Raw genomic sequence first — 15891 nt, 5'->3', positions numbered from 1 at the left:
AATTATATATATTGGTTTTTCAGAATCAGATCTAGTTAATGGAGAAATAAGTAACAGCTAACGTGCTATGTATGGTATATATGTATGGTTGAAATTCATATATATCCTCTGTTAACAGGTGTGTTAACAGAAAACCGGACTCTTATACTGATTGATATGTGGATTGTGGATTGTGGATTGGATTTTTTTTTTTTTATACTTATATTTATGTGGACGAGATTTTCGAGTTGAACAAACAATTTTGTTTTCTTTTTATTTTGGATCTTTCTGAGTAGCGTAGCCGTAGCGAGTTCAAACTTCAAATATAGGAGAGAGAGAGGTTTGACAGGGTAATTAATTAGAGGAAAGGATCGATCCCTCCAAATATAGATACTCAAACTGGGACGCAACTCTCACTCTCACTCTCAGGATCAAAATATCTATATATTGTTGTGTCTGACACTCTGACTTTGTGACTTACGTGTCCGACACGTGTCTATTTTCATCCATGACCATGATCCTGCTGGACTGCTGGTGCTGTCGATATCTAAGGCCCCGCTCGATCGATCGGCAGCTTCGTATCTTCCTAATTCAATTCTCAATTAATTCCCACTTTTTTCTCTTCCAACAACACTATATATTTAATTACATCAGAAAACTTAAACCGAGTCAATGGCCATCTTATTTTTCCCAATTGGCCGGTGCAGCTAATGTCAAATCAATAAATTGAGTTGCTTCTATTTTATCATAATTAATTAATAATATTACACTAAATTTAGCTAATTTTTTTTATAAATATTTTCTTAATTTATTTTTATCTATTTTCTTATTTTATTTAATTATCAAAATATTTATATTTTAAAAATAATAATTAATAAGTAACGTTATGTTATTTTTTAATCTATTTTATTTAATTACATTTTTAATAATTTTATTAATATAAATAATTGTATAATATCAATCATTTAGAAAGAAAATAAGATTTCCCACAACTAATCTCATCGTACAACCGAACACCCATTTCATCACATTCCCATAATCAATCACGTACATACTCATACCGATCGATGGGTTCCCACATTTCCAAAAATAGATTCCCGTCTCCATCAAATTACATCCCGTATAATTCCGTGACAAACGAACAGACCTAAATAGAAGAGAGAAAATTAATCTTCTTAGAATTAATTAATCAACCCTTCAAAAGGCCAAATCATTTTCTTTTCTATTCGAAGATATTTTTCTTCCCACACGAAAACTTTATCATCCTTGACCAACTTTAGAGTTTATAGCATAGATTATTTGTTTTTATGAATATTAAATTTTAAGCACACTGCACACACATGTCGTTCCCCTCACTCCATTTTAGAATAATAAATTAAATTTTTTTTTATAATGAGAGAATTTTTGTAAAATAAAATTTTCTCCAAATACTAAAAATGTTTACAATGATAAACAACACAATTAATCGTTTAGGAGACCTGTTCGAATGGCCGATTTTTTTTGAAAATTTGTGAGAATTTTAGAATAAATTTAATATCCTAAAATGTGTTAGGGATCACGGAAAAATATGTATGAATTAAATTTGTACACAAATACAAGAAAAAAGGTAAATAGCAGATTGATCGTAATTTTCTTTTTCCAAAATGAGATTCGTCTCCCAGACCCTGAGTGAATTAATTCTTCTTGATGGAATTAACAACTCATGAGTCATGAGGTCACATACATTAGAGTAAGGCTTGGGTGCTATGGATATAGAGCATAGAGGGTTACGGTGCTACGGTTCAATATTTGAGTTTTCAAAATCCTAATAGTCGATCCGAACCGTTCATCTTGTTCTCCATATTAATATGTGTTTGGATACCAAATTTTACATTTTTTGAAAAATTTTTACTATTTTTTTAGATAAGTAGAAAATCAAATATCTGAATGGTGCAGAATTTTTTAGATAAAGTGATTTTCTACCTAGCTAAAAAAATAGTAAAAATTTCCAAAAAATGTAAAATTTGGTCTCCAAATACATATTAATATGGAGAACAATATTAACAGTTCAGATTGACCGTTAGAATTTTGAAAACTCGAATATTAAGTCATAGTACCGTAGCCCTCTATGCTATCCATAGCCAGGGGCGGAAGATAATGCAATTGAAAGGTGGCTGAGTAAACCCCAATATTTTTATTTTATTTTAACAAGTACCTAGAAATTTTACTAAAGTTTATATTTGGTATGCCTCACCCCCCCTATGATGATACATAAAATTTAGAGGGTTGCAAGTGCAAAAGTAACATCAATTTTTAATTGTTTTGAGATGGTTTCACATGACCCGTGACCAAAGTTGTGTAATATTTAGGGGTGTCAATGGGTACGATACGGGGAGGGTGGAACCATTTTCATACCCATACTCACTAAGAATTGACCTTATCCATACCCGTTAAGAATTTGTCTTATCCTACCCTACCCATACCCGTTATGATTAACGGGTAACGAAACGGTAGTGGGCGAATAACGAAAATACCAATATAATGGTTTGGACAGCATATGGTCATTTTTGTCATTTGTTACATTCTTTCTTTTAACATTTCATTCCATCTCATTCAATTATTAAATATATATATTCATAGTATAACATTAAGAAAGCTGACATGTAATGCAAAATTCAGACGCTAACACCTGAGCTGACATTAATGGATTACTTATTTAGATCAAACAATACATTATTGCCAGAGAATAAGGTGAGGATATATTTTCTTTGAAATATGAAATATTTCCATTTGTAGAATTGAGAAAAAGGCAATAACGATGAATAAGGAAGAAAACAAGGAAATGAATTCGTTGATATATATGTCTCTAGCGTTGATACAGGCATACAACAATATGAAAAGAAGAAAAATAAATAAATTGGATATAATATTGATATATTTATATATAATATATTTCATATAATTACCCATTACCCAACGGGTATGAAATAACCTTTACCCATACCCATACCCGTTTATCTAACGAAAAAAAAATTTTACCCATACCCAATTAACTAACGAAAAAAAAAACCTTACCCATACCCGTCTTATCGAATACGATACGGTTAGGGTAAACGGGTGTCATTGACACCCCCAGTAATATTATAATATAGAGCATTTTTTTTGGGATGGTTTGCGTGACCGGTCAAAGTGCTTTAATATTAAAATATATAAATTTATAGGTTAAAATTGGAAGAAGACTGTTGCACGTGGAAACCGAAAAAAACAAGTTATTGTAAGTTTAGAAGAACAAAAAAAGCAGTTATAAAAATAGAAAGCAAAAAAATAGTGAAAAATCATATTATTTTGTATTTTGTAGTTTTTGAATTTTATTATAATATTTTTTGAGTATACGATATTTAGTTGGTTAGCCACCCTATACTCAAAGTTGAGTTCCACCTCTGTCCATAGCACCAAAACCTTACTCCATACATTATACATATATATATATTTTTCTTCCAACTTTTGACTGCTAGGTGGCTGCTACTGCTAGCATAGCGTTAGCGTGATAGCACCAAACAAAAAAATAATAATTTAATGTGACAAGAAGGGCCACGTAATTGATTGCTCCATTACTTCGAGGCAAAGATATGATAGGAGGACTAATCAACTGGAACGCCACGTGACAAAATCGCTGACATGTGTACATACATCATCAAGTTCCATTCATTGGATAAAGAATTCGTATCCTCTGCATCACTGCATTAACTCAAAAAAAAATCTTTTGAGTTAATATATTTTAACCGTTCGATTTACTTTAAGATTCATGTGAACTAAATTCACATAAATGGCCACTAAATTATAAACTGTTGACAGATTGACTCTATTTAAAATTAGAAGACCAAAATTCGTTAATTCAAGAGATATTTTTTGTGTTTTTGCAGACAATGTGAGCTCTTAGATAAATACAAGATCAAGACAACAGCATTTAGTCCTTTTTTTTTATTCCATGGCAGAACTGCAGAAGCTGCTAGGAAGAATTTTTTTCAAAAACCATAATTAAAAAAATTAATTTCAGGAAACCAACGTTATTAATTTTAAATATATATATATATATATAGAGTTAGGCTCGGGTGCTATGGATAGCATAGTGGCATCTATGCTACGGCTCAATATTCAAGTTTTCAAAATTCAAACGGTCGATCCGAACCGTTCATCTTATTCTCCATATTAATATCTGCTTGGAGACCAAATTTTATAATTTTCTGAATTTTTTTACTATTTATTAAGCCACTTTGAAAATCGCTAATCCAACGGTTTTACTGTTTTGTGCAGCCACCGTTGGATCAACAATTTTGTAAAATACTTAATAAATAGTAAACCAATTCAGAAAAATGTAAAATTTGGTCTCCAAGCAGATATTAATATGAAGAATAAGATGAACGGTTCGGATCGACCGTTTGGATTTTGAAAACTCGAATATTGAGCCGTAGCATAGAGGCCACTATGCTATCCATAGCACCCAGCCTAACTATATATATATATATATATACAATTAATGTATATAATATATATGGTATCTTCTGCCAAAACAAAAAATTATAATGTATCGTATATTTTGCCCACTTGCACAAGAAATTCGTATAGAATAATCAACATGATATTTTATGTTCCTTTCTATAGGGATTTTGAGTAGGTTAAAGTGTAACAATTCGATTCAGTTTATCAGTTTGTTCACTATTCAAAAATTAGAATTCATGTATAAAATTAATTTCAAGATTAATATAGAGTTTATCACTAGACGTGTAGCAGAAATCTTCTAGTTGTTCCAGCAGTTGTCCTCTTCTTCTCCTTTTACGCGTCAAATATACGCATCAACACAACAGTTGCGTCTCTATCAGTATCCACACAAACAGGTTGACAAACTACTGTAATTCAGTATGCTAGTACCAAAATGATAGCCCCTTCTTTCTCTCTGTCTCTCTTTCGATTTTTCTAAATAAACTGAATTGCTAACCCGAAAAATGAACTGCTGTTACATATTTATAACAGATTGCACCAGTTCGTTTGAGCCTATTCAATGGCACCAATTCACTAAGCCTAGGGGTGCAATCGGATAATATCCGACCGTATCCGGATCCGTATCTGAAAATTAAATACGGATATCCAATATCCGAATATCCGTGCTGTTACAGATACAGATATGGTTTTGAATTTTAATTATCCATACTCGAATAGTAGATATATACCATATAATTTAATATATATTATGAAAATATTTATGTATATATTTATGGATATCCGATATTTGATCTGTACGTATCCGTCTAATATTCGATCCGTAGCTGAAAAATTAAAACGGATACAGATATAGTTTTACCACTATCTGACCCGTATCCGAGTGCGTATCCTTTGAGATATCTCAAATTTTGGGTGACCAACGTGTCCAGTGCGTATTCAGGGTGACCTAGGGGGGCAGTATTATTTCAGCTTTGAGATTCGCTCATAGCGTATTGTAACGGTTGCGATTTTCCAAAAAGTCATGCAAAATATGAGATATCTCAGAGGATGTGAATTCTCAGTATCCGATCCGTTTGCACCCCTAGCTGAGCCTCTTAAGATCTTATTCTGACCTGATCAGATCAGATGATAACAGAAATTTGGGCTCAGTCCAATAAAACCTGATCCAATATGAATTATTAATATGGCCCAACATATTTTGGCCTTTAAGTACATTTCTAACACTTTCTTCAAAAAAAAAAAAATTAACAGACAAAAGAGTTGGCGACATGTGATTATATAATATATACATGATGCATGATACATCCAAAAGGATAAGAAAAAAAATAGCAGCCAAAATTGAATCAACCTCAGAAGATTTGGATCTCTTCCAAGTAGCTGACGCTGACCTATACACCAAACCATATCATTTCATATCATAGATAGGTACCATTACCAACTTCAAATTTACTTCCACTTTCATTCTTATTTTCACATATAACAAATTTACTTGTTCATCATATCACTAGCCATGGATACCGTTGATTCAGAACCGAAACCTTATTTTGTTCTGGTCCCACTCATGGCACAAGGCCATATGATTCCCATGGTCGACATGGCCCGTCTACTAGCTGAGCATGGTGCAACCGTCACCTTCGTCACAACTCCCGTCAATGCATTGAGAATCAAAACAATAATTGAAAAGATAAGAGAATCCCAACTTCCAATCGACTTTCTGAAGCTTGAATTCCCTTGTGAGAAAGTCGGTTTGCCGGAAGGTTCTGAGAGTGCAGATATGCTTTCTGGATCGGACCAGATTATTAAGTTTGTTAATGCATGTGCAATGCTCAAGGATTCGCTAATATCATGTCTAAAGGAGAAATATCCCCCGCCGACTTGTATAATAGCTGATATGAATCAACCATGGGTGGGTGATGTTGCAAGAGAACTCAGCATCCCAAGACTAACCTTCAATGGTTCTGGTGTGTTCCCAAACCTTGCATCATACATTATTCGACATCAAAATATCTTTAGTGATGTAAAAGATGATAAAGAAATTGTCAAAATACCGGGGTTTCCACATCTGCTCGAGATGACAAAGGCCAAATCACCAATAGGCGTCCAAAGGCCGGGAATGGAGAAATTTTTAGAAAAGAGGCTACAAGAAGAAAGAAGTGCTGATGGTGTTGTGGTAAATAGTTTCTATGAATTGGAACCTTTGTACATAGACTCTTATGCAAAAACCGCAGGGCAAAAGATATGGACGATTGGACCGATGCTGCTATGTAATAGGAACACCAATGAAATGTCTGAAAGAGGAAATAAGGCATCAATTGATGAGGATGATTGCTTGTGTTGGCTTGACTTGCAAAAGCCGGCTTCAGTTGTTTATGTAAGCTTTGGAAGCCTCGCACAAACAACATTGTCACAACTGGCTGAGATCGGGTTGGGGTTAGAGGCCTCTGGTAGGCCGTTTGTGTGGGTAATAAAGGCCGGCGACAAATCTACTGATGTTTTAGAATGGCTCTCGGACGGTTTTGAGGAGAGGGTCCATGATCGAGGTTTGATAATCAAAGGATGGGCCCCACAGATGATGATCTTGTCTCATCGAGCCATAGGAGGTTTTCTGACGCACTGTGGTTGGAACTCGATTTTAGAGAGTATATGCACGGGCGTGCCTATGATAACATGGCCCCACTTTGCAGATCAGTTCCTGAACGAGATGCTGGTAGTCGAAATACTTAAAATAGGTGTGAAGATCGGTGTACAGTATCCTAATAATTGGGCAAGAGATGTCGAAGACGATGATAATAATAATAATAATAATAATAATAATAATGTGATGGTGGAGAGGAAGGATGTGGCGAAGGTCGTGTCGGAATTGATGGATGGAGGGGAGGAGATAAGAGAAAAGGCTAGAGAGCTAGCAAGGATAGCTAGAAAAGCCATGGATAAGGGAGGCTCATCTTCTAATAACTTAATAGAATTGATCGAGTATGGGGATACAGCGAAGACAAGTGCAGTTGAAGCATAGATTGTATATTTACATTGTTTGTTTGATAGTTTAGTTTACTATTTCCTGAAATTGAAGTAGCATGAATTATTTTTCTGATGTAGGTTGTACGATACAGTGTTTGCTTAACGTAATTAAAATCTTTTTGTTATATGCAACTTGATGGACTAAAAAGAATTTCTAGTTGTTTGCTTTGGAAATATATTAGGTTCTTGTCCTTACTAGAATCATGATTATTTTGGTATCTTATATGTACTTCTGTTTACAAAAAGAAAAGAAAAAGAATAAATAAAAAATAAAAAAACATAATTTTATTTTTGATGAGAATGCCCGTAGTCCTATACATCTGCAGTCCCTAAAATAGTAAAATACCATGAAACTATGTTTTTCTTTTTCCTTTTAATTATCATTTTAACCCCTAGATCAGTTATATATATTCATTTGTTAACTTGTACTTCAGTTTGGCATTTATCTCTTCTAATTTCTAAGATGTGCAATCCTTTAGTCAAAACCACATGTACCAGTTACATTTAGTAAACAGTAACAGATAGGAACCAAAATAAACTGGTATGCAGTCTTTTGTATATATTTACCTTGTCCCAACATTAACTCCATAAAATTTACTCACCATGTTACAAGGAGACAATTTCATAAAAGAAAAAAATAATATTTTCCTACTACAAAATTCATCACTGATAGTCTGTACACGAGCATGAGCCATTCTTAAAATGGTGAATCCTGATTCTATCTCTCAGTACAATCTCCCTGCTGTATATTTTCGAAAGCATCTTTATCGCTTTATGACAATCTGCACATATCCTAAAATTCTTCACAATTCGTATAGTTGCAAACGGATCAGAGCTGAGCAATCCAAAGGCCAAAGCCACCTTCTCACTATGCCAAAAGACCTTTCCTGAGACCGCCTCAGCAAAAAGCTCAAAACCATCAGAGGTGTAACCAAATACTTTCAGCTTGCCATTTATCTCTTCTAATTTCGAGCGAATCTGTTTAATTTGCGGGTGGGACCCAGCACCAGACTCAAACTTGTGTACAATCTTTTTCACCTCAATAAAACTACAACCTGGTTCTTTGTTGATACCTTTTGCCAGTACCATATCTCTGATTCTAAGCTGATCTTCCAACCTATTACACTTTCCATAAAAATTATATAGTAGTGCATATGCTGTAATATCATCAGGGTTTAACTCAATTAGGTGTTGAGCTGCAAATTCACCCATTTCTGTACTCCCTAAAGCATTGCATGTGCCAAGAAATGTGGCAAAAATGTCGGCACTAGGTCTCATAGGTATGTTTGATATGGTCTCTAGTGCCTCTTTTAGCCTCCCGGTTCGGCATAAGAGGTCAATCATGCAACAATAATGGATCACATTAGGCATTATATCATAACTACTGATCATGCTAACAAATAGCTCCCTTCCTTCATCTATCAAACCTGAATTTGCACAGGCTGTGAAGACACTAGAAAAAGTGACCTCGTCAGGTCTTTCACCTGACTTGATCATTTCATGGAACATGTCAAGGGCTTTCTCTCCATAACCATTGATTGCTAAACCAGCAATAACTGTATTCCATGTGTACATATCTCTCTGATGCATTTTGTCAAAAATCCACATTGCATTGCCAATGGTCCCACATTTTGCATACATATCAATGAGAGCATTTCCAATAGAAACATTCACGTTTATTTTTTTTCTATCCAAGAAACATCTAACCCATTCCCCTGTCTCAAGAGCTCCTAACTCAGCACAGGCAGTTAAAACATTAACCACAGATAATGCACCAAGGTCGTGATCTCCGGTCTGTACTGTTTGAAAAATCTCCAGGGCCTCCTCAAAGCAACTTGTTTTCACATATGCATCAATCATAGTGGTACAACAAAGAACATCTCTTTCAGGCATTTGATCGAACAGTAACCTGGCATGATCTATCTGGTGAGACCTCACTAGTGCAGTAATCAATGAAGACCAAGAAGCCAAATCTCTCTCCGTCATTCCATCAAACAGTCTACTTGCAGAGCCAATAGCACCACACTCAGTGTACATAGTAATCAATGCATTCTCTAATTTCAAATTAGGGAACATCCCTTGTTCCTTGGCATGTGAGTGCACTTGCACTCCGAGTTCCAGATCTTTCAACTTTGCACAAGCCAAAAGAATGGAAATACAAGTCACCAAATTGGGCGTCACATTTTTTGTAACCATATCTTTAAAAAGCTTACATGAGTCAGCAAACCTATTGTTCTGAGAATAAGAAGAGATAAAGTTGTTCCACAGAGTCACGTCTGCGTCTCCCTTGGAATTTGTATCAATGAGTCGACAGGCATCATCAACCTCCCCTGTCAATGTATACATGACAACCAACAAGCTTCTCAAAATTTCGTCAGACCCCAACCCAAATTTGAACAATTGGGCATGAATCTCATCACCAAAATGAATGGCAGTTTTTAGAGTGAAACCCTTGAGCAAGGAGGTGAAAGTATGTGTATTAGGTTTGAATCCTCTAGAAATCATGCGAATATAGATGATGACAGCTGATTGGGAGGAATTGTGGGTGGAGTAGGCTTGAAGTAAGGCATTCCAGTGAGATAGATCTGGGTTGGAAATTTGATCGAAGAGGAGTTGTGCATAGAGCATGTCAGTCCAGGGTTGAGAAGCAGAGAAGGAAAGGAGTTGGCGCTGGATTGATGGGGAGGTAGCCAGGCCGGTACGGATGGCTTGAGAGTGGATCTGTTTGAATTGCCTCATAGTCTTGCACTGGCTCAGGAGAGAGGTAAGAGAAAGAGAAAGAGAGCGGTGGTGGTAGTTCTTTTGAGGTCGAAATGTAGCCATTTGGTCACCAATCAGCTATGGCCTATGGATGGCATCAAGTCATCAACAAAACAAAACAAATAAGAATTTGATTTTCGATAGATAGGCGTTCCCCTCTTTCTTGAATCCGATATTGGGCTCAATGTTGGGCTAAGAATCATATCTGATATGGGCCTATGTAATGTAAGGCCTTTACATGATCCATTTAAAAGCTGGTTCGGTTCCAGACGAAATACCATACCATATCTATCTTATATAATAGGAAGAGGAATATTTACTAGCTAGGCCTAGGCGACATATATTGATATATAACAAAATACGTAGAGACAAATACCATACCATGGTCCATAACCATAATACAGTCAGTATTGGCTGTACTCGGCTCGCGAGTATTCCTTACAAACTCTGACAGAGATTTTTTTGTACCAATCGTACTGTGTAGAATGCGAATTTCGAACCGGGCATTAATGGTGGTTTTTGTCATCTCTTTATCTCTATTCTCCTCCACCCCCTTGGCCCCTTCCAAAAAAAAAAAAAAGGGTAATTTATTTTTTAATCTCTCCTTTGTCCTTGTGCACGATTAACTATTTTAACTTGAACCTTTTTGTGAGTCAATTTCTTTTCTGGTCTCCGTGTCGTGTCGTGTCAGTCAAATGTAAAAAACAAAAACAAAAACAAATGGCAGTGCGCGCCCTGCCCTGCCCTCCTAACTCCTAAGCCTAGAAATCAGCAAAGCAAACATGAATATGAATTGTTAGAGAATAGGATAAACAAATCATTTAGCATGATATATATATATATATATATAGTAATTAATCATCAATCATGAAGGATCGAGGTTGGTTCTTGTCTTTATCCAAATGGCCATCCTAATTCATTATTCCTACTACATTCCTACCTGTCTTGTCTTCTCATGGATTTTGCAATTTAACCCAACCATATATGGCAATGGCACCATGTTACTGCATGCTACATCTCCCGTTTAAACCCCTTAATTTCTCTTCGATTCCATCCAAATATCCAATAATGCACATCACAATCAAGACAAACATTAATTCTCTGACTGTTTCTCTTGTGATATATATATATGTTACCTGGCTGTATTATATATATACCCAACCGCCTTTAATTATCCCCATCGAAATCAATACGTACAGTGGCGGAGCCACCTGGATCCAGGGGTAGGCAGCCGCCTACCCCTGGATTTTGAAATACGGTACCAAGTTCGTATATAGTTGGTTTGGATTTAGGTTTTGTCTATCTCTGGATTTGAGTTTTGTCTACTCCTGACTGAGTCAAAACTCTTGATTAGTGAAATTGGCCGAGTCGTTACAATTTTGATAGTCTTTCATCAATTTATTTTGAAATATTCTGACAAGAAAAAGGTTAATAAGAATGGTATGATCGTGGGACCACAAATTTGTTATTTTTTGTGAAAGTAATAGACTAAAATATTTTATAAAGTAATATAATGAAATTTAATGTAATGCATTAAAATATTTTTATTATGTTTAACTATTCAAAATGAGCTGAATTTTAATAAAAGAGTCTTGTGAACTATGCTTCAAAGTAAACTTTCAAAAAAATCGAGTTTTCGATCTAATTCGATGGATTTCTACCAATTTTCTCGATTTTAATTCATGGTTAATTACCGATTCCGCTTCCAATGAAAATTATTTAATAATATTTTATAATTTAATTATTTAAATAAAATAATTATTATTATTAATATAATAATAATTTATTTTGCCTAGCCCTAATGAAAATCCTGGCTACGCCACTGAATACGTACGTGCTGTAAAATCTGTAATTAATAAACAGCCGATTTATAAAATGTCCTCTGTTTAAAATCTTAAATTTACAGTCAATTCTATATTTCATGGAGGGCTATTGTGAAAAGGCATATTTTTCCTCGGTAAGGTAAACTATTGTTCCTCTTTCCAGAAAAATGTATTAAGTTCAAATTTCAAAGTAAAAAAATAATAAAAAATAATAATGTGAAAGAATGATTTTTTTTTTAAAAGTAATGTTTGAGATCAAACTATCTAACTAGTTGATATTTTGTTATTATAACAAATAATTTCTATCATTTGAATTTCAAACCAAATGCTAGCTCTTAATGTGAAGATACAATGTAATAATAATCTTAAAAGCCAAAAAGATCATAATATATAAGAGCCAAAAAGTCTAGCATCTAATAAAAAGGAAAAGGCTACTCTTTTTTACACAGTATCGTTGCCACGTGAACTAAACCTAACATAATCACAGACAAATCGAAACCCTTGGCTCTCTCTCTCTCTCCTTCCCTTGCGCACAAACATGAAACATTCACACACGCAAACACCAACACGAATGTCAAAATCCTCTACAATTTTGCATGGTTAACCCACGTCTTTGCAATTTATATAAAAAAAAATATTACTTTTGAATTTTCAAGCTATGCAAATAAATACCAAGGTTAATATCAACTTCTCATTGCATTTTTTATCACATATACACATCACATCACATGTTAGTGCGTACATATTGTCAATTATGTTAATTTTTTTTCATAATATATATAAATATATATAAAGATAAAGCTTAGTTAGTATATATCAAAGTAACACTATTTGTGTTAATTGGAAGTAAAAAAAATTATATTATATCACATCATAAAATTTCATTATTCTGTCCCCTACCGAATTTGCATTAATTATATGCAAACAATTAAGTTGAAGAATATATATAATATTATAAAATTAAGTATACCTGTCACTCATGGACCCGATTTTTTTAAAAATACCCAAAAAAAAATTATTTCTTAAAAATAACCATGTTTTGAGTGAAATTTTAAAAATACCCAGGCCGCAGATTTTTTCTGCGCTCCGAAATTTTTATTCCGGGCCGCGGAAAAAATTTGCACCCCGACATTTATTTTTTTTAGAGTTTGGAGAAAAAAATATCCATGGTTGGATTTTTTTTATAAACTCATTTTTTTTAATAATATATGTGTATGTATATATAATATAATATATGTACATGTATATATAATATTATATGTATATATAATATGAGATTGGCTAATATCAAAACGTTTGTTCCTGGACTCAGGAACAAACGGTTCGGTTCTCCGATTTGCAAAGTCCAAACGACCGATCCGAACCGTTAGATGTTTAATCCATATTGAAATGTGCTTGGAGACCAAATTTTACATTTTTTGGAATTTTTTTGCTATTTATTAAGATGGTTTGAAATCGCTGTTTTCCAGTGGTGCAGAATTTTAATAAAAACAGCGATTTTCAAACCATCTTAATAAATAGCAAAAAAATTCCAAAAAATGTAAATTTTGGTCTCCAAGCACATTTCAATATGGATTAAACATCTAACGGTTCGGATCGGTCGTTTGGACTTTGCAAATCGGAAAATGACTTGGTTGCACGGGAGGGGTTGGTGCAAACGTTTTGATATTAGCCTATCTCTATATAATATATGTATATGTATATATGTGTATATAATATATGTATAACTCTTTTTTTTATAATATATGTATAATATATGTATATGTATATAATATTTATGTATATGTATATGTATATGTATATGTATATGTATATGTATATGTATATGTATATGTATATGTATATGTATATGTATATGTATAGATATGTATATGTATATAATATTTATGTATATTTATATAATATTTATGTTTATGTATATGTATATGTATATGTATATGTATATGTATATGTATATGTATATGTATATGTATATGTATATGTATATGTATATGTATATGTATATGTATATGTATATGTATATGTATATGTATATATTTTTTTAAATTTTTTTAAATTTTTTTTTTAGAGTTTGGAGAAAGAAAATATCCATGGTTTGATTTTTTTTTATAAACTCATTTTTTTTAATAATATATGTATATGTATATATAATATAATATATGTATAATATATGTATATGTATATGTATATAATATTTATGTATACACATATACATATCTATACATATACATATATATATACATATACATATATTATACATATATTATAAAAAAAAATGAGTTATACGTATATTATATACACATATATTATATATACATATACATATACATGAGTAAGGCTTGGGTGCTATGGATAGCATAGAGGGCTACGGTGCTACGGCTTAATATTCGAGTTTTTAAAATCCTAACAGTCGATCCGAACCGTTCATCTTGTTCTCCATATTAATAAGTGTTTGGTGACCAAATTTTACATTTTTTGGAAATTTTTTACTATTTTTTTAGATAGGTAGAAAATCAAATATCTGAATCGTGCAGAATTTTTTAGATCAAGTGATTTTTTACCTAGCTAAACAAATAGTAAAAAAAATTCAAAAAATGTAAAATTTGATCTCCAAACACATATTAATATGGAGAACAAGATGAACGGTTCGGATCGACCGTTAGAATTTTAAAAACTCGAATATTGAGCCGTAGCACCGTAGGCCTCTATGCTATCCATAGCACCCAAGCCTTACTCCATATACATATACATATACATATACATATATTATATTATATATACATACACATATATTATTAAAAAAAATGATTTTATAAAAAAAAAAATCAAACCATGGATATTTTCTTTCTCCAAACTCTAAAAAAAAATTAAAAAAAATATATACATATACATATACATAAACATAAATATTATATAAATATACATAAATATTATATACATATACATATCTATACATATACATATACATAAATATTATATACATATATATGTATATTTATATATACATATACATAAATATTATATACATATACATATATTATATACACATACATACATATACATAAATTATATACACATATATACATATACATATATTATATATACATATAATATTATATATACATGTACATATATATACATATACATATTTTATATGAGGAGGGATCGGATGACATCGTTTTTTGGTGACATAAAATGACACCGTGTACTTTCAAAGTCCAAACAGTCGATCCAAACCGTTCAACTTGATGGATATGTTAAAATGTGCTTGTAGATCAAATTTTATATTTTTCTGAATTTTTTACTATTTATTAAGATGGGTACAAAAATTCAATGGTCTGAATATAGCGATTTTGTTAAATACTTAATAAATAGTAAAAAAATTCCAAAAAATGTAAAATTTGATCTGCAAGCACATTTTAACATATCCATCAAGTTGAATGGTTTGGATCGACTATTTGGACTTTGAAAACTTTAAAAATATACGATGTTATCCGATGTCACCAAAAAACAGTGTCATCCGATCCCTCCTCATATTATATTATATATACATACACATATATATACATATACATATTTTATATTATATATACATAGACATAAATTATTAAAAAAAATGAGTTTATAAGAAAAATCAAGGTGCTAGTGTGTGAGGTGGGTTTTTACCACCTTTAGTAGTAGCTTTTTTCTTCTTCCTATCTTTAGTAGTAGCTTTTTTCTTCCTCCTATCTTTAGTAGTAGCTTTTTTCTCCTTTGATTCTGCAAATGAATATTTTTTTTCCAAACTCTAAAAAAAAAAAAAAAAAATCTGGGCTGCAGAAAAATCTGCGCT

The 15891-nt window shown here is 32.6% G+C and overlaps 1 protein-coding gene and 1 pseudogene across 2 annotated transcripts; one reads left to right on the top strand and one right to left on the bottom strand.

The window, feature by feature from the left end:
* The first annotated feature begins 5889 nt into the window (after nt 1-5889).
* LOC144568577 (UDP-glycosyltransferase 73C6-like) lies at nt 5890-7635 on the top strand. The gene has a single exon (XM_078318948.1). The coding sequence runs from the start codon at nt 5969-5971 to the stop codon at nt 7469-7471; it is 1503 nt and encodes a 500-aa protein (XP_078175074.1). The 5' UTR covers nt 5890-5968; the 3' UTR covers nt 7472-7635.
* Nucleotides 7636-8000: 365 nt separating this feature from the next.
* Nucleotides 8001-10298, bottom strand: LOC144568514 (pentatricopeptide repeat-containing protein At2g29760, chloroplastic pseudogene; annotated as a pseudogene). The gene has a single exon (XR_013515674.1). The product of XR_013515674.1 is annotated as a pentatricopeptide repeat-containing protein At2g29760, chloroplastic pseudogene (transcript).
* Between the last annotated feature and the right edge of the window lie 5593 nt (nt 10299-15891).

The sequence above is a fragment of the Carex rostrata genome, chromosome 17, assembly GCF_964058835.1.
Source record: "Carex rostrata chromosome 17, lpCarRost1.2, whole genome shotgun sequence".
Lineage (NCBI taxonomy): Eukaryota > Viridiplantae > Streptophyta > Magnoliopsida > Poales > Cyperaceae > Carex > Carex rostrata.
The sequence above is the reverse complement of the archived record's forward strand: the minus strand, read 5'-3'. Positions and strand labels throughout refer to the sequence as shown.

Coding starts and splice junctions, on each gene's coding strand:
- LOC144568577 (XM_078318948.1), top strand. CDS start 5,969: ATGGATACCGTTGATTCAGAACCGAAACCTTATTTTGTTCTGGTCCCA.